At 36.1% G+C, this 21184-nt stretch overlaps 3 protein-coding genes across 5 annotated transcripts; all 3 read left to right on the top strand.

Annotated features, from left to right (window-relative positions):
• Positions 1 to 1286: 1286 nt before the first annotated feature.
• Positions 1287 to 1934, top strand: LOC114740331 (uncharacterized). The gene has a single exon (XM_028928461.1). It carries the CDS (start codon positions 1287 to 1289, stop codon positions 1932 to 1934), a length of 648 nt encoding a protein of 215 aa, XP_028784294.1.
• Positions 1935 to 11766: 9832 nt separating this feature from the next.
• Positions 11767 to 16436, top strand: LOC114740329 (glycine-rich cell wall structural protein 1.0-like). 3 transcript variants are annotated; one of them, XM_028928459.1, is made up of 3 exons: positions 11767 to 12500; positions 15929 to 15964; positions 16121 to 16436. In XM_028928459.1, the coding sequence occupies exons 1-3, from the start codon at positions 11789 to 11791 to the stop codon at positions 16360 to 16362; spliced, it is 990 nt and encodes a 329-aa protein (XP_028784292.1). In that variant the 5' UTR covers positions 11767 to 11788; the 3' UTR covers positions 16363 to 16436. The 3 variants fall into 3 exon arrangements, with proteins under 3 accessions (XP_028784292.1, XP_028784289.1, XP_028784290.1); XM_028928456.1 differs by lacking the exon at positions 15929 to 15964 and having other exon boundaries at positions 11767 to 12215; positions 16034 to 16436; XM_028928457.1 differs by lacking the exon at positions 15929 to 15964 and having other exon boundaries at positions 11767 to 12311; positions 16151 to 16436.
• A 1724-nt stretch (positions 16437 to 18160) lies between these two features.
• Positions 18161 to 18523, top strand: LOC114740330 (ctenidin-3-like). The gene has a single exon (XM_028928460.1). The coding sequence runs from the start codon at positions 18161 to 18163 to the stop codon at positions 18521 to 18523; it is 363 nt and encodes a 120-aa protein (XP_028784293.1).
• Positions 18524 to 21184: the final 2661 nt, after the last annotated feature.

Raw genomic sequence — 21184 nt, 5'->3', positions numbered from 1 at the left:
TATCTCATCCTCTTCAAGTGCTATTTATAAATTAACCTTCTCTATCCCTTATGCTCTTCTATAAAATTTATACGGTAGGGAGGTGTTTTATTTATTTATTTATAAATAACTTCATAAATTTTTAATATGAATATATTATTTTAATTTTAATTTATTATTTATTATTGAGTTTATTGTTATTGGTTTAAAACGTAAATACTACTTTGTTACTTTTTATGAGTTATTTGTAGAAAAAAGGCTTATTTCTATATATAAGTATTTATTAACTTAAATACGCAAGAGAAAATATAAGCGCACTTCTTAATACCTTCCTTATAATGACAAATATGAAAAAAAGTATCAATTTAATATATTTTTTATTTACGAAATAGCTTATAAATAAGAATATAATAATAAAAGAAGCAGTCTGCTTATACACGCTGTGGATTCACGTGTCATGCACAATGTGAAAACGTGGGTCTTAATTTCAATGAAGTGATAAACGCTGTGTGAATTTAAATAAGGGCCAAAACTGAGACCCTCATTCTCTCAACTTCTCAACAACCCCACAACTTTCAACCGTCCCTCTCGCTTTTCTAATTTTAACGGCTAATTAAATTTAAGCTATCATATTTTATAAAATTTATATGGCATACTTTTAAAAGTCAGTCATTATTATTTTAAGCAATCGTATTATTATTTTTTGAAAAAAATATTGAAAATTATAATTTCACAACACTGTCATGACTTGAACTTAAAAAATAATTGTGATTTTAAAAATTTAAGCTAAAATTCCTAAAATTTGAGTTATTGTTTGCTTAAATAGCTAATCGTCAAGAGTTTGTGAGAATGATCTCCAAATTAAGATGTCTTGTCAATTGCTTCACTGATAATTCATTTTAACTCTTCTTCCTCTTCTTTTCAAACCAAAGAGCGTACATTTTTTCCCCAAAAAAGATGGATATTAAATTTATGAAGCATAAATTAATAGGATTCCTCTTGACAATTCAGCGGTAGCATTTTAATTTTCTTTTTTTAATAAAAAACAGAGCTAACTTAAATGTTAATTCAAATAATTAAATTAGACATAATGAACCAGAATTCGTTGCCCCCGCTTTAACCATTCTACGCCGACCGTTCCTCGTAACCCCAGTCGGGTCCACATTAACCATGGTTAAGTTAATTTGTTCGCTTCCTTCGCTCAGTAGTCTATATAAACCTTGGCGGCTTTGGCCCCCGGAAAGTGCAACAGATTCAAATCACAGCAAAATATTTCGTCGCGAGGGAGCTCAGGCCAACAAGCGAAAATGGGATCTTATCTGGAAGAGGAAGAGCTTTGGAAGTGTCCCAAGCATCCATCCAAACGACGCCGTACCGGAATTTGCCCCGCCTGCCTTCGCGACCGCCTCGCCACTCTCTGCCCTGACTGCGCCAACGTCCGCCCCTGTTCTTGCTCCGCCGCCACCAGCTCTTCCTCTCCATCCTCCTCCACTTCTTCTTCCCTTTCTCGACTCTCCCTCGCAGGCGAGGCCGCCGGAGGATTGAAGCGATCGCGGTCCGTTGCCATTCCGTTTCTCCGTTCGAGCTCAAGGTTCCGCGGGGGCGACAGAGAGTTCGATCATGACGGAGCCTCTGGGAAGGATTTCCCGGGTCTCACCAGAATCCGATCGACGAGGTGGTTTTGGTCAATGTTCAAGCCACCGAAGAGCAGTCGGAGCGGAATGCAAGAGCAGAATTGTCAGAATGTCGTGATGGGAGAGGATGTGAAGAGTGCAGATGGAAAGACGGCGACGCTGATGAAGTCGAGGTCGGTGGCAGTTCCCGATGGCGGTGGCATGGGAGAGGTCAGAGGAGCGAAGAAGGGAAGGGGATGGAACTTTCCGAGTCCAATGAAGGCATTCAGGCAATCCAACAGGACGTCGAAAATCCTTCAGGAGGCGGTGGCGTGTGCATAGAGGTGAAACTATGTTAAGATAAAAATGAAATGCTCTACATGAACAGAGAACTAATATATATACGTATAATAATATATTGTATCTCCTATGAAAGATTAAGAGGATTGCTTTTAATCCTAAGATTTGAGGCCTAATAGATCTTATAAATTCAAGGGAGATGCTGTGCCCTGTGTGTGAGATTAACTACTGATTAAATTCTCAGCAAATATTGATCCTTTGGTTACAAGGTTTCCATTTTGGGAGTGATATTTGTATAACATGCCGGATCTGCATATTCTTGAATAAAAATGATAAAATATGAGGCCTTGTTCTTCTTCCTTTGTAATGTGAAAAAAATGATGATAGAATTACGATTGAAGCGTGTTTGGTTGAGGAGAAGAAAAAGCAAGAGTGGTAGGGGGGCCGAAAAGGGAAAAGGGGCATATGTTAGAGATGTATTATTGTAGGAAGGGACCAAAGTGTATGATTAGAGGCAAAGTGTCTTTAGCTTGCGAGCCTTATTAACTGCCTTAGTTTATACATTTGCCCCACGGATTGGGGAGTACATATGTTTCCCATGTTTTGGTCTCCATCAATCAATATAGCATCAATATTGCAAGCATGTTTGAATATTTATATGAATGAAACAGGATATATATATATATATAAAGTATTCACTCTGCACAATGCCATTAAGGTGGCCACTGATGCGTATTCAGGCTCTGCGTTATTATGTTTTTGCAAACACAAGCACAAAGATCAATAAATAAATAAAGCCAGGCAAGAAGAGCATAAACTTTCTTCACTTACTATGTTAATCAATTATATATGGGTTCAATATCTATATATTATATTGATATTAATCTTAAACTAATTGTATATCAAAGCAACATGTAGGCAGCACAGTATTTGGTGATTTGTCCAGATTTAGTATTTGCGAGAGCCAGTGTTCCCTGATAAACTGGAATTAAACTCAAACACTTTGTTTCTTTTGCCTCGCTTACACCTTGTTTCAGTAGTTTAAACGAGGGTCGGATGGATTATGCTTAAAATAATATTATTGAATTAAAATATTAAAAATCTTTATATACAATTGTAAAAAAATATTCCTCCGGTCCTTAATATAGGACTTAATGTCAAGTTGATTTTGATCTTAAATATAAGACATATTTATCATATTTATCAATTTTTTCTAAATTACCCCTATGGATACTCCCTTAACTATAATCAAATAGAAGAGGGAATGAGAATATTAAGGAAAATGATTATGGTGTTTGAAAAAAACATATCATATTTTTTATAATTAACTAACTTACCTAACTTCCTTAATCTAATCAAATTAGTTAAATAGGTCTTACATTAAGAACTGGAGGAGTAATACTTGAATTAAAAGCAAGACATTAACCATCAAGATGTAACATTTATCTATAAGTCATGGAAAGTTTTAATTTCTTATACAATATTATCAAGCAACAACTTAATCCTGGGACAGTGGGACTACACGAATGACTAAAGTCACTTAAATATGAAAATTATAATTTAACCACAAAATTATCTTAAACTCAGCACATTCCAAAAAAAAAATTTGCTATTAACTCAGCCAAAACAATATCCATCATTTCGGTGTTGGCCGCGCGAACTGATTGACTTGTTCAGCTCGCCAAGTTGACCAAGTTGCACTAGGGTCAAAATCATATCGGTTTAACTGAGTTAATCCAATTCAATCTCATTTTTGGATCAATTAGGGGACTGGATTATCGGTTTATTAGGTCAGTTTATAGGGAAGATACAAATTTCAATACTGTGTTTAGAATTAATCACGTGTGTCTATATATATATATATATATATATATATATAAATGCCAGGCTAACGGTTAAGGGTGAGTACTTTTCAAGCACGATTAGGAAAATTAAATTTGCGAACAATGGAAATTTCAATCTTCGGACCATCATTGAACAAAAAATAAAATAAAATATCATTTGACGTTATATATTTGAAAAATATAAGGTGACGCCTGACACAGTGTGCCCCACAATACACAATTAATAATGCTTGGGTCATCCCATGTTCTTTCGAAACTCGAAAATTATCGGCCATTTCATTTTTAGTCCCTCGATCATTTCTCATGTTTTCTGATGATTACTTAAAATGATTATCGCATATATACAACAATATTCAAAATACTCCTTCCGATAGATCCATAATATAAGACGTCTTAAATTTTTTCACAGACTAACGAATATTAATTAAATCATTAAATATATTTTAAACTAATAAAAAAGGTTAATACAAACTTTGATCCCTTAAATTGGCCTTCATATTAGTTTTGATCCCTCAAGTTTTTTTTCATTTATAATATTAGTTCTTATAACCCAATAAAAACTTCGATCATTTTGTCTTTTGAAGAATCAAAATCTATAATTTAAAATTTGATGGGCTAAAACCAAAATGAGGACAAATTTAAATGACCAAATATTATATTAATCATAATAAAAATTACCTAATTTATCCTTATCAAAGAATGTGATTGAAAAAAATTTCTTTTTTCTCTTTAAAACTCTCTCTTCTCTGTAACAACTGATAAAAGTGAAAAATCATTATTAATTATCTGATTACCTTCTTATATTTTGAATAGGGAAAAAAAAACCTTTTTAGCTCCAATAGTTGTTACTGCACTTGCATGCGCCCTAGAGAATAGAGATAATGTTAGATATTTTTGTAATAAAGCACCAAAATATCTAATTGAATTGTCATTATTGTGAAGGCCAAGAAAAAAAAAAAAAAAAAAAGGCTTGCTGACTCTTTCGAAGCCTCCACGGGGCAATTGAATTATAAGAGATTATGTTGTCTGTACAAGAAAAGGATGCTGCTTAGCAAAACACAGGCTAGAAAACAGATGTGTGAAAATGATATTCGTCTCTCCTTTTTGATGCAAAAGAAGCTCTCCAATCCAGATCTTTTTTTTTTTTTTCCTTTTCCGATAAGAATAAGGGGCGCAAAATTGGAAAAAATTCCCCAGATCCTTCTTTTTCTTTCCTGAATTTAAATAAATTGTTACATATAGTAGCTAAAATTGGATAAATATATATCATGCAGTATCAATTGGAAAAAATTATTTATCGCCGTGCAATAATACAGGGATATATATGAATAGTAGTAATATCTTAAAAATTTTGTGGATATTGTATTTTCTTTACATCTAAAACATAGTTTTGTTAGCACCAATAAAACGTTTTGTTGCATACAAATAGTTATGTTTTTACTTTGGATTTATAATTGGAAAAGAAGTTATCACGACCTATCATGTCATTTTAAGTTGGTTTTGGTGAATTATATAAGGAAGGTAGTGGGTTGCTTTGAATTTGATCATCATTATTGTGTTCCCTTTAGATTTTTATGTGACACAAGATGAAATATATTGAAAAATTACATTCAAACCCTTCAATATATTTGATAATTTGAAAGTAACCGTGATTTATTATTATCATATTCTTTACAGATGATTTGAACTTAGTCAAACTTACAATCTCACATTTAAGAAAATTTTTAAAAAATGTGCTTAATTGTATCGACAGAGTCTTGAAATGTATATGTTGTTTTATTGGGAAAAAAAGTATACGATGTCTTATTTTATTATGGAGACACTCCTTTCTTCAATTATTAGTGTCTCCATTTGAATATTTGCTGCTATTAATAACTACTGTCATTATGCAAACAACGGCCGTTAGGTCTATGCCTGTGACCATGCAAATATGCAAAAGGATAAAACAATTAAATAAGTGGCGGTCAAAAGTTTCATTTAATTGAAAAGGATGAACACACGAGCTTCTGAATATTAATTAAATGGAGAATGAGGTTGGTGATGGTGGTTACTTTAAAACTATCTTATTCTTAAGTTTTTTGTTTTGATTTTGAACCCCGATTACACATAAAAAATATTAAAATAATTTATATATAAGTGTTACGATAAGAGGTGTGAGATTACTTGACAAGGTCAAATCATTAATTGTAGTTTATACTGTGCTTAACTTTAACGGTGGTGTTTGGTTTGAATTTTGTAATCTCCTTCAACTCTATACAATTACACACTCATTCTATGTAGCTTAGAATTGCTAAACTTCTATATATGATCTCTTTTTTAATTACTCACAAAAAATAAATTGCAGTCCCTACAGTTTTAAATTGTAGTTTTGACTTTTGGTCATTATAATTTCATAAGAATTTGGTATAATTTAACCATGTAAGTATAGCTATGAACCAAAACCAAAACCTACTCATTCCTTATACTTCTGATGAATTTTGATTTTGTTCCATATGCTGAGCATTATTATTAAAAGTTAATACCATGAAACTCAGACCAAGTCTTTATAAAATTATAAAGAGAAAGAATCATGATTTAAAAGGTCAAAATTAAAATTAAAATTCGATTAAACTACAAAAACTAATAATAATATGAACCCAACATGAAAAAAAAAGAGTCATAGAATAATATCTTGCTTGATCACATATGTCCTCACATTCCCATGGAAAAGTCAAAATGTTACCACCACAATTCAACTATCGTTTCGACACACATGTATGGATCTTGCTTTGAGCGTGTGCTTGTGTCCACCCACACACACACATATTCTATTCACACTGTTGAGGTCATAAAATGGAAGCACTTTGAGAAAAGTCAAAATGTTGACCCCACAATATCACTACAAATCAATGTGCGATCTTGCTTTTATATTTGTTTTTGTTGCTTTTATTGTTTCTTTCTTCTTCTCCTTTTTTTTTTTTTTTTAATTTCCTCCTCTTTGTGGGCGCAGTTTCAGTCATAAAATGCAATCGCCAGGGGCTCAGGCCGAGGCCGAGCTAGTTTGTTAGGCATTGCGTGTATGTGGTTTGGATTGCGTGATAATTTATTGGGTTAATTAATCTGGAAGTCTTTATAGTTTTAACCAATTTTGAATTAGGTCTTTATAGTTTTTTTTTTTTTATCAGGTCCTTATACTTTCATCTATTTTTAATTAGGTATTCGCATTTATTTTTCTTTTTATTAAGTCCTTATAATTTCACTAAAATTTTAATTAGGTCCATCTAGTTTTAATTTTTATTTATTAATTAAATATGAACTTAATTAAATAAATTAGTACTGAAATATAAAATATTAATAATTATATAATAAAAGATAAGTAATATAATTAATTAATTAAGGAAATTTTTTTAAAACAATTAATTTTTTTTGCTAAAAAAATAAAATTATTATAATAATTCATTATTTTTAGAATATTATTGTTTATAAACTAATATTACATAATATATACTATTTTATGTTTATAAAATAGTACTATTAGAATTTATAAAATAAAGAATAAAAATTCAGAGACTTACTTAAAAATAAGGTGATCTTATAAGGACTTGATAAAAAGAAAAATAAATGCAAGGACCTAATTAAAAACAGGTGAAAGTATAAGGATCTGATAAAAAGAAAAAAAATTATAGGTACCTGATTCAAAATTGGTTGAAACTATAAGGACTTGCAGATTAATTATCCCTAATTTATTTATGGGCTCAGCTTTAATAAATTTATTGTCTCATCATAATTAAATTATAGAGGGTGATCATTCTGCGAATGTTTTCATTTCAAAAAATATAAACTTTCAGCTCTTGCGATAAAAAAAAAAAAAAAAGATGAAATGGTAAGCTCGTAGAAATGCTAATTTCAGCCAGTTAAAGAAGAAAACTGAAAATTTTGAAGGGAATATTAAATGACGAGATTAAAGCTGATAAGAATTAGGAAACCAAAATGGTCAACTAGAATTTTTATTTTTTTTAAAAATTTTTTGGCCCCGGCACGAAAGCAAAGCAGAATAGCAGATTATAGTAGACAGTAGCTAGACAGTTATAATTGGGACAAAATAAAAGAAAGCAGGCGCAGGCACAGAAGGCGGGCAGAATAGTCGCAGGTTGTACCCAAAACACAAAAGCTACGTGCTCATGCCCTCAGGCTTAGCCCACTCTAAGGCAATGAACCAAACCTCTATTACTACTGCCGCGCCACTTTCATTTTTCACGTCTCTTCCTGTTCTTTTGCTTTTATGCTTAAAGTTCTCTTTCTCTGCATATGTTGTTGTTGTTCCCTTTCACTTGATTGTGTCGGTGCCCCCTCCCACCCAGCACTGCCCAAATCAAACTAAGGGGGTGTTTGGAAACACCCATAATCACTTTTCAAAAACACTTTTCCGCAAATCGAGACAAACTCCTCCACATATTTATTTCGTATATCATAAAAGCACTTCTAAAACTATAGTTTTGTTCTTACCCAAACATCCCCATGTTGTCCCTTACTGTTACTGTAGTATCCTTAATTTTTTTTTTCTTTTAAAAGCATAATATTCTCTTATTGGAGGTAATCTTATTCGAGGTACTATCAGACATTAAATGTGGGTACCTTTTACAACCAGGATTCGAACTTTGATTCTCCACGTTATGAGAGACCAGTCTCTTGTGTTAGATTTAACTCATGCTGGTTATAGTATCCTTAATTACCCATCTAAACCACATCTCCCGTTAAATTGTTCATTTCATTCTCAAGGCCCATCCAAATGTGAGAAAGCAAGTTGATGATGAGGGACGAACCAGGACTCCAGCCCAATAAAGGCCCCCATCCCAGGCCTATTATTGTCTCTTGGGACCAGCCCATCATCTTCCAGAACCACTGCCCAAATTCCTTGACTCCCCAAACTTGCTCTTCTCCTTGTACTCCTAATCTGCCCCCTGATACTAAAGATCTGAGATATCTTACCTATCTGAAAAGTAACCTCACTTTCAACGGTTTTGCGTATCTTGAGGTCGTTTATCGCAGTTTCCTCGAGTTGCAAGCGCAAAAATATATTTAGAAATAACATTAGTTTCTTACTCCTTGGTGTTTACTGGTAAATAACATTAGGACCCTCCATGAAATAATTATTATAAAACAATTAAACTTAATACATATACATGCTCATAAATACACACACTTTAAATAAAAATTAATGGGTTGAAATCTCCTAGGGTATGAAGAAAACGGAGGGAAGAAAAAAATTTTAACAAGTTCAATTTAAAAAATTAAAAAATAATGATTCAAAGTTTTTAATTAATTTTTATTACTCTTTTGTCTTACATGTTCTATTTATTAAAATTTTAAAACTCTATTTCTCTGATTGTTTAAATTGAGCTCATTAATTTTTTTTCTAGCACCAAACATAGCCACATAGGGAAGGAAAAATCTAAAGCAATATTTTTTTTTTTGCTAAAGTATATGTATCTTTCTATTAGAATTAATCTTATTCAAGGTATTATTAAGTACTAAATATGGACACCTCTTCTAAAACAATAATTTTTTTTGGTTGCCCACCCAGTTCACCGGAGCTTTACTCCGACTACATCTGAATCCGACCTGTGTCGCGTACCTGGTTATGATGGGTGAGTCTTCTAACGAGGATTTCTGCATATGTTAAGGCTTGAACTCGAGACATCACTTAAGCGGGACCAAACCGCTTGTCACTTGGACCAACCTCCGTTGGTTTCTAAAACAATATTTTGGCAGAGAAGAAAAGGCGGAAAAGGCAAGGCCCAGTGGGAGGATATGTGGGGGTGGGTCCCAAGTTCACGCGGGCCGCTGCCCAATTTAGAATATCCACCATCATACCACTGGAAACCACTACCCTCCTCTCTCCTCTCCCCGCCTTAGGCAATGCCCTTTTCCTCACTACCTAACTCTGCCTTGTTAAAAAGAAAACAACTCATTTAATTTTAGTCCATTTTTGTATAATACTTTTTATATATCATGATGGAAAAAAACTTAACTCATCAGGATGATGAAAGGTCTTAAGTTTGTTTTTCGGTGATAAGGTCTTAAGGTCTAGAGAACGTATATAAGTATTCAAGTCTTAAGATTATATACGCACTGATAAAATCTTCGCATCTGGTGGATGAAAAAAAAAAAATCCTCACATTTATAACAGTAATATTAATTAAATGAATATTAATTGTTTGTTTTAACTGAGTCATGCTAGTACAAGGGGCAAAGTGTTTTTGGAGCTTAATCTGAATGATTACTCCTATGTCGCCAGACTTTTTATTTGGGTGAGCAGACTTTTTTTTAAAAAAGTAATTTTAGAGGGATTTGAACAATTGCTCCAAACTAATTATTATTTATCGATGAACCCCTAATTCAACATCCCTCCATCCTTGAGTGTACGTGGACTTGCACCTATCGTTAATGTAAGGATCTTACTTATAAGTATTTTTATAAACACTTCTTGATCCTCAGGGACTGGATCTTAGTGAACCTTTGAGTTCTATCTCATCTAAACTTTTGATGATAAAAAATAGCAATGATTCATGAAAAAAATTATCATATGATGTAACCAATAGTATGATGGGAACATTAGGGATAAATCTATTAATAATAAATTAATTGGCAAATAGTCCTTAGGATGATGGATTGTACAAAACATTAGAAATAATTTGCTCATAGAGAAGATGAATTGTACATAAAGGAAGTTTAGTTAAATAAATATACAAGCTTCCAACGGATAGGACCAAAAATTAAAGTAATGAAAAATATATCACACATATATAAAAGATTGGGGGAATTAATATCTACATCGTGTGACAATAAGAATAAATTCGCCAAGCATGCCATGATTATAATCACCTCAAAATATAGTGCCCAATAACTGAATCATAAGATTTCAAGGTAAAAGGAGTCCACATCTGTAGCCAATATGCATATTTATTTCAAGCTCAGTGTGGTACACTATTATAAACAGTTGAAGCTCACAATTAGCTCTCTATGATTGGTGCAATTCAATAGTTGCTAGGATGACGAATTATAATTATATTTGCCACTACACGGACATTAGAGTTTTGTCACATGATAATCACTCTGGTTAACAAAATATTAATAATTATATACAATGAGCAATATATTATACAATCATGTGCTGGATCAGTGGAATAGTCTGAAAAGGATTGCACATTCTACAGTTTTCTTTTTTTCTTTTCGGGCTCGGCATTAAGTTGTTGTAGCACTTGCTTTTGTTTGTATTATTGGCTATTATCTATATTTATCCTCCACCTATTTCTTCATTTGTTTCAAACAAGTTGGCTTTCTCATCGACACTTATCGGGCTCATTCACGCGATCTATAACAAAGATCTTAAACCCTAATTAATTTCGACAATAGCATGATATATATATATATATATAGAGAGAGAGAGAGAGAGAAAGATAATCATAGCAGTGAAGATATGTGTAGGAAAAAACTTGAGATATATATATATATATATATATGCATCAAATTCCCAAGTGGTCCAAAAGGATATATAGAACTGAAATGAAGGGGGGCTAAGTGTGAACTGTATCGATTGCTTTATGTGAGAGAGGAAATATGAATGAAGCAGCTCTTCGATAAGCATGACGAGAAAGAAATGAGGTCAAATCAAATCAACAATTGGGAGACAGCAAAAGCTCACTAACTAGTGCGTCAGTGTCCACTGTAGATGCATGTACTTCGTATATGCAATATAGTGGACAATGTTTTAGGTCGGTTATGTTAATGGAATAGAGATATATGTGTATGGAAAGGGGGGAAAAAAAGATTTTTGGGCATATGCAGAAATGAAAGCAAGATGTTTAATTGAGTGGTATTATGCAACAAGAGAAAATGGTATTATTTTGTTGAGTGGGAATGAAAATGTAGCTTTTCTATATGTTCTGGTGTGCCGTCACTTTTTCTGCACAGTGCACGCTTTAGGACCACTCTAATGATGGAGTCCCGTTCCCTATATATACCCACCACTTCTTTGCTAAAACCATGGTTGTGGGATTTCACCATTTTCCCATGGCATCTTCTAAGCTTATCAGTGTTGCTTTCTTCATACTATTGGGTTTGGGCATTTGTGCTGCTGCGAGATCACGCCTTGATCTTGAGGCGGGTCTCAACTTGGGTGCCGGTGTTGTGCATCATGGTGGTGTGGTAGTCGGAGGTCATGGTGGTGGTGGAGGCTCTGGCGGAGGCGGAGGATACGGAGGCGTAGGAGAGCATGGTGTAGGTGGCTATGGAGGAGGCGCTGGAGGAGGTGAAGGAGGCGGTGCAGGATATGGTCCTGGAGGAGGAGGAGGAGCTGGTGGTGGAAGTGGAGGAGGAGGTGGTGGCGGTGCTGGAGCTGGCGGATATGGTGGGGGTGCTGGTAAAGGCGGCGGTGAAGGCTATGGTGGAGGAGGAGCTCACGGGGGTGGCTATGGAGGAGGAGGTGGTAGTGGTGGAGGTGGAGGCGGTGGTGCTGCTGGTGGTGGTTATGGAGGTGGAGAAGGAGGTGGAGCTGGTGGCGGATATGGAGGGGAACATGGAGGAGGATATGGAGGTGGGGGTGGAAGTGGAGGTGGTGGAGGAGGAGGTGCAGCTGGTGGAGGACACGGAGGGGGTTATGGCAGTGGTGGAGGATATGGCGGAGGAGCTGCTGGTGGCGGTGGAGGCGGATCTGGAGGTGGCGGTGGTGGGGGGTATGGTGGTGGAGGTGCTCATGGAGGTGGATATGGAGCTGGTGGTGGGAGTGGCGAAGGAGGTGGCCACGGTGGATATTACCCCTGAGATTGGATTACAACAATGGCGCAAACAGAAGAGCTCCTCATACTCATGCTAATTAATATAACTAGATATGATAAGAAATATGTACTATGAAAAATTTATAATAAGAAAATGGGTACGAGGATGCTGATATAAAGTAATGAGTGTGCTTTGTTTTCGTCAAGTGTATGATCATGTCAAAAGGCCGTCTCAAGATTGTTATATATACATAATAGTAATTGATGATTACATTACCGGTTTCAGTAATTGTGCTATATATATATATATATATGGTTCACGCGGACAACGAACAAAGTCTTCATTTAAGTTACAATGTCAGAAATGGATAAATTCGATTCCACAAATGACGAATATTGGCGCGCATCAGAACAAATGGACAAGATTGAGGGGATTATATTGTATATTTATATGTTATCGAACAAAATCACAGGCACAGACATGTTGCAGCATACTAGGAAATTTGTTAGGAAGTACTAGTTCCGGTCATTAATATAAGAGCTAGTTCCGTACGTTGATATAAAAGCTAATTGACTAATTTGAGTATATTAAAAAAATTAGTTGAGGTAGTTATTTGAAATACATAAATATTGTCTTTCCTAAAATATCCTTATTACTCATATATATTAATTATAACTACCATTTAATCAAAATTTTAACATGTATAACTACTAAAAGGACTATCTTAAAAAAAAGATAAATATGAGAGATAAATTAAATTAGATTTTGTATTTAGGACCAAATTGCATGTCAAACTAGTTTTTTTATTAAGTAACAAAGGTAGTATTAATAATGAATGAGATTGAAAGTTGAAGCCTAGAGCACAACTAATTAATCAGTTTATTATTGTACATTTGTGAGCTCAACAATACTTACCGCCAACTGAATGCTAGCACTTCACCCACAACTCAAATCCTTACTACTTGAACGATGCTGCGTACGTCAGAAAAAGACAGTAAAATGACCTCCATGAGAAATATAAGAAAAATATTTAATCACCTCACATTTATTACCTTTGGTCCTAATTATAAGATATTGTTTATAGTCTATAAATAAGATTTTATAATTAGAATCGAAGGTAGTAATCAGTTCAATTAGATGTTTGATTTCATATTAATAGAATATTAAATATAAAACGTTGTTTCTTGCCACATGATAATACTGATTCAGATTTTAGATGGTATATATGTGGGTGAGCTAGGATGTATGCAAAGTCATGATTCAAACTCTCTTGACGTGTCAACAAAAATAAAAAAACTATTTTTTCCCTTTGAAGTTTAACTGACTTGTTTGATTATTATAGAAATACTAAATAATATTTATAAATGATCCGAAGGCCTTGAGTTTGCCTTCAAATAGTTCCAGATACCCCAGCAGTAAATAAGTAAACTCTTGGCAGTTGTTATAACAAGGGTTAACGTTCAATCTTGTTTCCTCTGGAAATTTTCGCTCAGGAACTATTGGTAACTCTCTCTGCTAACGTTTTACTAATAATTTATTCTCTCATCCCAAATTTTCAAACAAAGTAAGCAAAATACACTCTAGTTCATTAAATTATTGTAGTCGTTGTTTATCCCCACTTGGCAATATATGTAAGTAATTGTAATAACAATATTCCCTCACCAAGTTTATTGAATCTATGACATAAATTAATCAGGCCAAGAAAAAAAGATCCATGAGATAATATAAATTTCATGGGACATTAGCCCCATAAATTCACAAATTATGTATAGTTCTGTCCAAGTTACAAATCCGAAGTAACGAACATCATGATACAAAGTAATGAAAACAAGCAAGAATGGAAGACAGCCCACATGCAACCAATGCGAAGTAGACATGAGAGGGTCGGTAGTGGGTAGTTGGCAGCCAGAGATAATTACCAAGTTTAGGTTTATTACGAGTTCATACGTGAAAGCCATGAAATGCGATCGAGTTATCGCATGCCACACATATTCGGTACAGATTATATATAAATATATATATATATATATATATATATATTGTGCTTCACAACCAAATCATAAGCTATGAAAAGTGCAAACTACATATATACTCCTCCTCTCCGTAATATAAGACCTAATAACTAATTTGAGTCTACTAAGAATGTTAGTTAAATTAATTAATATGATATTTTTTTTAATTCTTTCCTTCCTTTTCCTACTTGATCATTGTCAAGAAAATATAAATAAGGTTAATTTGGAAAAAAATTGATAAACATGTGAAATAAATCTTATATATAAGATCAACATCGACTTCCCAATTAGGTTAATATTAAGTACCGGAGGAGGAGTATTTGAAATGCATGTTTCCAGAGAAGTTGAAGCTCATCAAAAGCACTCTATCATTGGGGCAATTTTATATAGTTACCTCAATACAAAGAAATTAGTACTTTGTCACATAATTAAAACAGACAAAATCGTGTGTGCTGGATCAGTGGAATAGCCTGATGAAATAGATGTTACGTACATGAGCAGTTTTCCTTTTCTTTTCCGGCTGTACACTATATTAGCTAAATCCTATCAACCTCTTTTGTTTGTGATGTTGTATAATATTACACTCTTTGGTTTCAAACAACCGACCTCTAATGATGGCTCATTCACTCCATATATGTAATTATGCTCATTCCCAAACTTCAATAGCCAGTCAAGAAATTTGTACGCATGCAGTGTTCTGAAAAGAAAAGGCTCGAGAGATATATACGTATCATAGCCAAGTGGTCCAATTTGGACATGGAGCCTAAATCAAGAGGGGCTCATAATTTGGTGGTGCAATTCGGAACTTCTCTGCTAGCTAATTAACTCTTACAAAAGTGGCAAGTGGCGCCAAGTGTGAACCATTTGCCAATCAAATAAACAAATGGGCGACAGCCAAAGCTCACTACTCCTCCCCCCAAACACTAATATATAAGTTTCTATGGGGGGAAAAAAAAATTCTTTAGTGTCATTGAGAATGTTCTTTTTTGTAGGTCCTATATGAGCTTGTGCTGTCACTTTTTTGCACGATACACGCTTTAGGACCCTTCATCCCCACTCCCATTCCCTATATATACACACAACTTCTTTTGCTAAAACCATATAGTTGTGGGAATTTAGCATTTTCCCATGGCAACTTCTAAGCTTATCAGTATTGCTTTCTTTCTGTTATTGGGTGTGACTATTTGCGTTGCTGCGAGATCTCTCCTTGGTCTTGAGGGGGATCTCAACTTCGGTGCAGATGTTGTGCATCATGGTGGTGTGCTGGTCAGGGGTTATGGCGGCGGTGGAGGTGGAGGAGATGGAGGCGTAGGAGAGCATGGTGCGGGTGGCTATGGAGGAGGTGCCGGAGGAGGTGAAGGTGGTGGGGCGGCATATGGTCCTGGAGGAGGAGGAGGTGGGGGCGGTGGAAGTGGAGGAGGAGGAGGTGGCGGTGCTGGAGCTGGTGGATATGGTGGAGGTGCTGGTAAAGGTGGCGGTGAGGGCTATGGTAGAGGAGGAGCCCAAGGAGGTGGGTATGGAGGAGGAGGCGGTGGTTCTGCAGGTGGTGCCGGTGGAGGTTATGGAGGTGGGAAAGGAGGTGGAGTTGGTGGCGGCTATGGAGGAGAAAATGGAGGAGGATATGGAGGTGGGGAAGGAAATGGAGGTGGCGGAGGAGGTGGTGCAGCTGGTGGAGGACATGGGGGCGGGTATGGTAGTGGAGGAGGAGCCGGTGGAGGAGCTGCTGGTGGCGGGGGCGGGGGCGGCTCTGGAGGTGGCGGCGGTGGCGGGTATGGTGGTGGAGGTGCTCATGGAGGTGGATATGGAGGCGGCGGCGGAAGTGGTGAAGGAGGTGGCCACGGTGGATATTACCCCTGATACTGGATGATAACAATCGGGTCCAGAAAGAACAGCTCCTCTTGCTTGTACTGCTAATATAGCAAACTATATATATAATAAGAAAGTAACGATCATTGAGTAACGGTCTATGCTTTATTTTCAAGTGTAATATGTGTGCCAGCAAGAGGCTGTCAAGATTAGTGCTGCATATGCTCTCTCTATATATATCCATATAGTGATGATGATAACGTACATTACCAGTTTCAGTAATTGTGCAATGCGGAACTAAGATAACAGACAATCTTAATCAGTAGCTCGCAATAGCAATAATAGAGTCACTTTTGTGTGAATACATTCGACAAATGATATATGAATATTGTTGGCAATAGGATTAATGGACAAGAGGGGTTTATTAATTGCACTTATATTTATAACTTACAATCAAACAAAATCATATATCACTAAAAATAAAATAAAGTGTTTTTTTTGGGGCCACCTAATGGTCATTCAGATGATACGGGTTGGTTAAGGGACATATGTGGAGAAGCCCATGATTTTAACCACTGAAGTTAAAAACATATAAACAATATCCCATATCAAATCAAAATCAAAGCAAAACATCGTCAATGGGGATAATATAATGTTAAAAAAAAACATTGCTTTTTTTTAAAAAAAATATGACAAAGACTTCTTGTTAATTTAGTGATAGGAGAACAAAAAATATTTTTAGAAAGAAAAAGTTGGTCCTGTAATGCATATATAAGCTGTAAATAATGGTTGAACGTTGAGAGGAGAGAGCACAACGCCCTCTATAATGAGCCTGCTCCAAAGCAACAAAATGTTGAATCTCTGAGATATATAAATTCAGGCCAAGGGAAAAAGAAAATCTATGAGATAATATAAATTTGGGACATCCGCCGAATAAATTCACAAATCATAGTACAGCAGCATGTTCTTGTCCGAGCTACAAGGACGAAGATATGAATTTCGTGTTTTCATTCTACAAAATAAAAGAAAGAATCATGGAAGACAATAACCAACATGCAATGATGCAACCGATGTGAAGTAGACACTAGTGAGTCGGTGGTGGGTTGGTAGAGATAAATAGGAAGGGAGGCCATGAAATTCAAGTTGCATGCCGTAAACGGCAAATCAACTAAAACGGGCGGCAGCAAAAGCTCACTAGTGTCTACCCCATACAAAAGGCTTAAAAGTGCGTCCAATAGTATCGAACTATAGGTTATGCACTTACATATATCGAACTGCATTGTGGACAATCTCGGGGTGTTTGGTTAAAAAATAAAAAACCATGCAAATAAAAAAAAAACTTATTTTATATATTTATTTCCTATACCGTAAAATTACGGTTTGGTTTTTAACTAATTATGCCCTAGTGTTTATTTTCAAAATGGGGCGTAACTATAAAAAGTTTCATTGCATTTTTAATTGAAAAACCAATATATACCTGAAGTTGCAACCACAAGTTTTCTTCTCAGTGCACCTTATTGAAAATTTTCTTTTAATTTCTGCAATACTTTCACTTTTTTGGGCAATACACGCATCCCATTCCCTATATATGCCCACATACCCGCAACCTCTTTGATAAAACCAGCTGTGGGAGTTCAACATTTTCCCATGGCAGCTTGTAAGTTAATCAGCATTGCTTTCTTTCTGCTATTGGGTTTGGGCGTTTCTGTTGCTGCGAGATCACTCCTTGGTCTTGAGGGGGATCTCGACCTCAGTGCTGATGTTGTGCATCATGGTGGTGTGGTAGTCGGAGGTTACGACGATGGCTATGGAGGTGGTTTCGGGGGAGGTAAAGGAGGCGTTGTAGGACATGGACCTGGAGGAAGAGGTGGTGGTGGTGGTGGTGGAAGAGGTGAAGGAGGAGGAGGGCGTGGGGAGCTGGAGATGTGGGGGAGGTGCTGGTAGAGGAGGCGGTGGAGGCTATGGGGGAGGAGGTGGTGGTGGCAGCGGTGGAGGTGGTGGGTATGGTGGGGGTGATGGTAGGGGAGGTGGTGAAGGCCATGGAAGAGGAGGAGTTCAGGGGGTGGATATGGAGGAGGTGGCAGCGGCGGCTATGGTGGAGGTGGCGGTGCTGGGGCTGGTGGATATGGAGGAGGTACTGGCAGAGGAGGTGGTGAAGGCTATGGTGGAGGAGGAGCTCATGGCGGTGGATATGGAGGAGGTGGGTTGGTAGCGGATATGGTGGAGAAAATGGAGGATATGGAGGTGGGGGAGGAAGTGGGCGTGGAGGTGCGGGAGGAGGTGGTTCAGCCGGGGGAGCACATGGAGGTGGCTATGGCAGTTGAGGAGCTGGCAGAGGATATGGTAGAGGATCTTTTGGCGGCGGCGGCGGCTCCGGAGGAGGAGGAGGTGGTGGCGCTCTTCACTTATCTAACTCTCTCCTTACCCAAACTATTTTATCATCCTTCACCAAATGACACCAACCTAAATAAACATAAGCTAAATGACGCAAGCAAATAAGCTCAATGAAAAATATAATTTTTAAAAATTTTAAATTAACCTGAACTTAAAATATGAAAATATATTATGTATTAATTTTACCTTGTTCTCATCAGACCGTTAATATTCCATAAAAAAATTGGATAAACTTCAGAAATTATTGAAATTAAGTAACGAAGTTAAGAAAATATATAAAAACAAAATAACACCACAATTACTATTCGCCTTTATTGATGTAACCTATTAAGCAACCTAACGTTAGAGCTTGAATCACAGAAATACAAGAACTAAGATTGATCATGAGTTAGAAGCTTAAATTTAAAAAAAAAAAAGTTGTTTAAATCTCTAGTTACAAGTATGACATCAAAACGATTGGACAATTGGACTTTAACAGAAATGAGTAACTCTTAAAAGACACCTCTACTGAAGACTTCAAGCATGCCCTCTTCATTGGCCCTCCCCCCCCCCCTCGTGCCATGGGAGATTGGGGGGATTCTAATTCTATTAGGGAGATTAGGGGGATTCTAATTCAATTAAGTGCGTGCCATGGTTATACAGTGCCCAAATAACCAAATCATAAGCCATAAAAATGCAAGGGGTGCACATAATTCGAAGCTCGTGATTCATATATAGTAAGATGTCTGATTTATAATACTCTCTTCCGTCTTAATTATAAGACTTTTTCTAAGCATTTTACATGCAGAAAAGGAGAGCCTCGGCTCATAGTCTCACATGCCTTTTAATGACTTCAATTATGGTATTTTCTCTTGTTTGTATTAATATTTATCTTCCAGAGCCACACGCTTTCGTCTCTGGCAATTTGGCCTTCTTTATGCCCACTTAGCTTATCGGGTTCTTCACCCCATCTATAACAACGTTCATTCCCTGATTTCAATAAGCAAATAAGCATGGTAGTGCACAAAATTTACAGTCTGTTATTATAAAGAGAAAAGCTTGTGAAGTCATGAATCGAAGGCAGCGTTGTCCAAATCAAGTGGTGTTATAATATTGAGCCTTTAACTGAGAGGGGAAATATGAACCAACTCCTTTCATGATCATTATGATAAATAAGATCAGATCAAACAAACTGACGGCCCAAAAAAAAACAAATAAACAAACGGGCGACAGCAAAAGCTCATTAGGGTATGGCCCCCAAAGAAAAAGGCCCAATAGTGTCTAATTACAATGGTACGTGAATGTGTTTGTTTATATACTGAGCTGCATTGTGGAAAATCTTCTAATGTTTATTATCGGAATGGTACATAAATGTAAAAAAGTCTTGTTAGTATAATTGAAATTTTTCTTCACTACAGGTCCTATTGTACTGTCATTAGTTTGCACGGTGCACGCCTTAGGACCCTCCCATTGCCGATATACGCACCCATCACCTCTTGGCTGAAACCATGGTGGTGGGATTGCAACAGTTTCCCGTGGCGACTTGTAAGTTTATTAGTGCTGCTTTCTTTATGTTGTTGCTGCTGCAAGATCAATCCATGATCTCAAGGGGCATCTAAACTTTGATTCGGATATCGTGAACAACGGTGGCGTGGGAGGTTCTGGAGGAGGATACGGAGGTCCAGGTGGCTATATATGGAGGATATGGACCTAGTGATAGCGGTGTTAATCCTCGTGCATGTGGAGGTGGTGAAAGGGACGTAGTAAGATATAGAACTCCAAGCAAGTGGCTATTAGGGTGGCCTTGGAGTAGGTGGCGGTGGAGGAAGAGGTAGTGGTCATAATGATGGTGGTGATGAAGGAAGAGCAAGCAGTGGTCATAACGGTGGAAGAGGAGGAGGTGGTATTTTACTGCAATATTACTATATTTCATACTGACCGTATATATTCTTCATCGGATCTCCTTAGCTTGCAATTTGATCCCACCACATTTCCTTAATAATATTAATAACTGTCAAGGGCCTAAATTACATTAACTAATATGCCAAACAATAGACTAGTCAACGTCACTCAAATAATTTGTATACAGTTCTTGTAAGGTAGCAAATAACCTAACTGATGCATGATCAATTCATCATTACGAGGTTTCACTGTGACTGCTTTTTCAACTTCTTTTCTACAACTACAACCAAAATAATTCATGTTTTAATTTTCTACAACATCTGTCACAACTATGCAATCCATAAATTAAAACAGGGAATCAAAACTTGGCATGCATCCTTAGGCAGAATAATTTTCAGTTGAACTCCGGCCGCAAGTATGACGTGGCGTTTTTTTATTATATATATTCATAAATATAATGCGATTTTGAACTAGTTGTTTCCCTATGAGAATTGTTGCTAGTCAACTAATGTAAAGCTACTTTAGGCAGAACAATATGATTATAGTCTATTTTAAACGCAAAAAAATAGTGTCATGTTTATCAAATAAAAATTTATTT

Source organism: Neltuma alba, unplaced genomic scaffold (genome assembly GCF_004799145.2).
Source record: "Neltuma alba isolate B1F8T4 unplaced genomic scaffold, ASM479914v2 tig00003114_pilon, whole genome shotgun sequence".
Lineage (NCBI taxonomy): Eukaryota > Viridiplantae > Streptophyta > Magnoliopsida > Fabales > Fabaceae > Neltuma > Neltuma alba.
This window is presented reverse-complemented; position numbering and strand designations above follow the sequence as displayed.

What these genes read in the sequence shown, in the direction of transcription:
- LOC114740331 (XM_028928461.1), top strand. Translation starts at nt 1,287, where the DNA reads ATGGGATCTTATCTGGAAGAGGAAGAGCTTTGGAAGTGTCCCAAGCAT.
- LOC114740329 (XM_028928459.1), top strand. Translation starts at nt 11,789, where the DNA reads ATGGCATCTTCTAAGCTTATCAGTGTTGCTTTCTTCATACTATTGGGT. An exon ending in ATATGGAGCTGGTGGTGGGA is followed by an intron (nt 12,501 to 15,928) that starts GTGGCGAAGGAG and finishes GTGGAGGAGGAG; the next exon opens with GAGGTGGCGGTGCTGGAGCT. An exon ending in AGCTGGTGGATATGGTGGAG is followed by an intron (nt 15,965 to 16,120) that starts GTGCTGGTAAAG and finishes GAGAAAATGGAG; the next exon opens with GAGGATATGGAGGTGGGGAA.
- LOC114740330 (XM_028928460.1), top strand. Translation starts at nt 18,161, where the DNA reads ATGGACCTGGAGGAAGAGGTGGTGGTGGTGGTGGTGGAAGAGGTGAAG.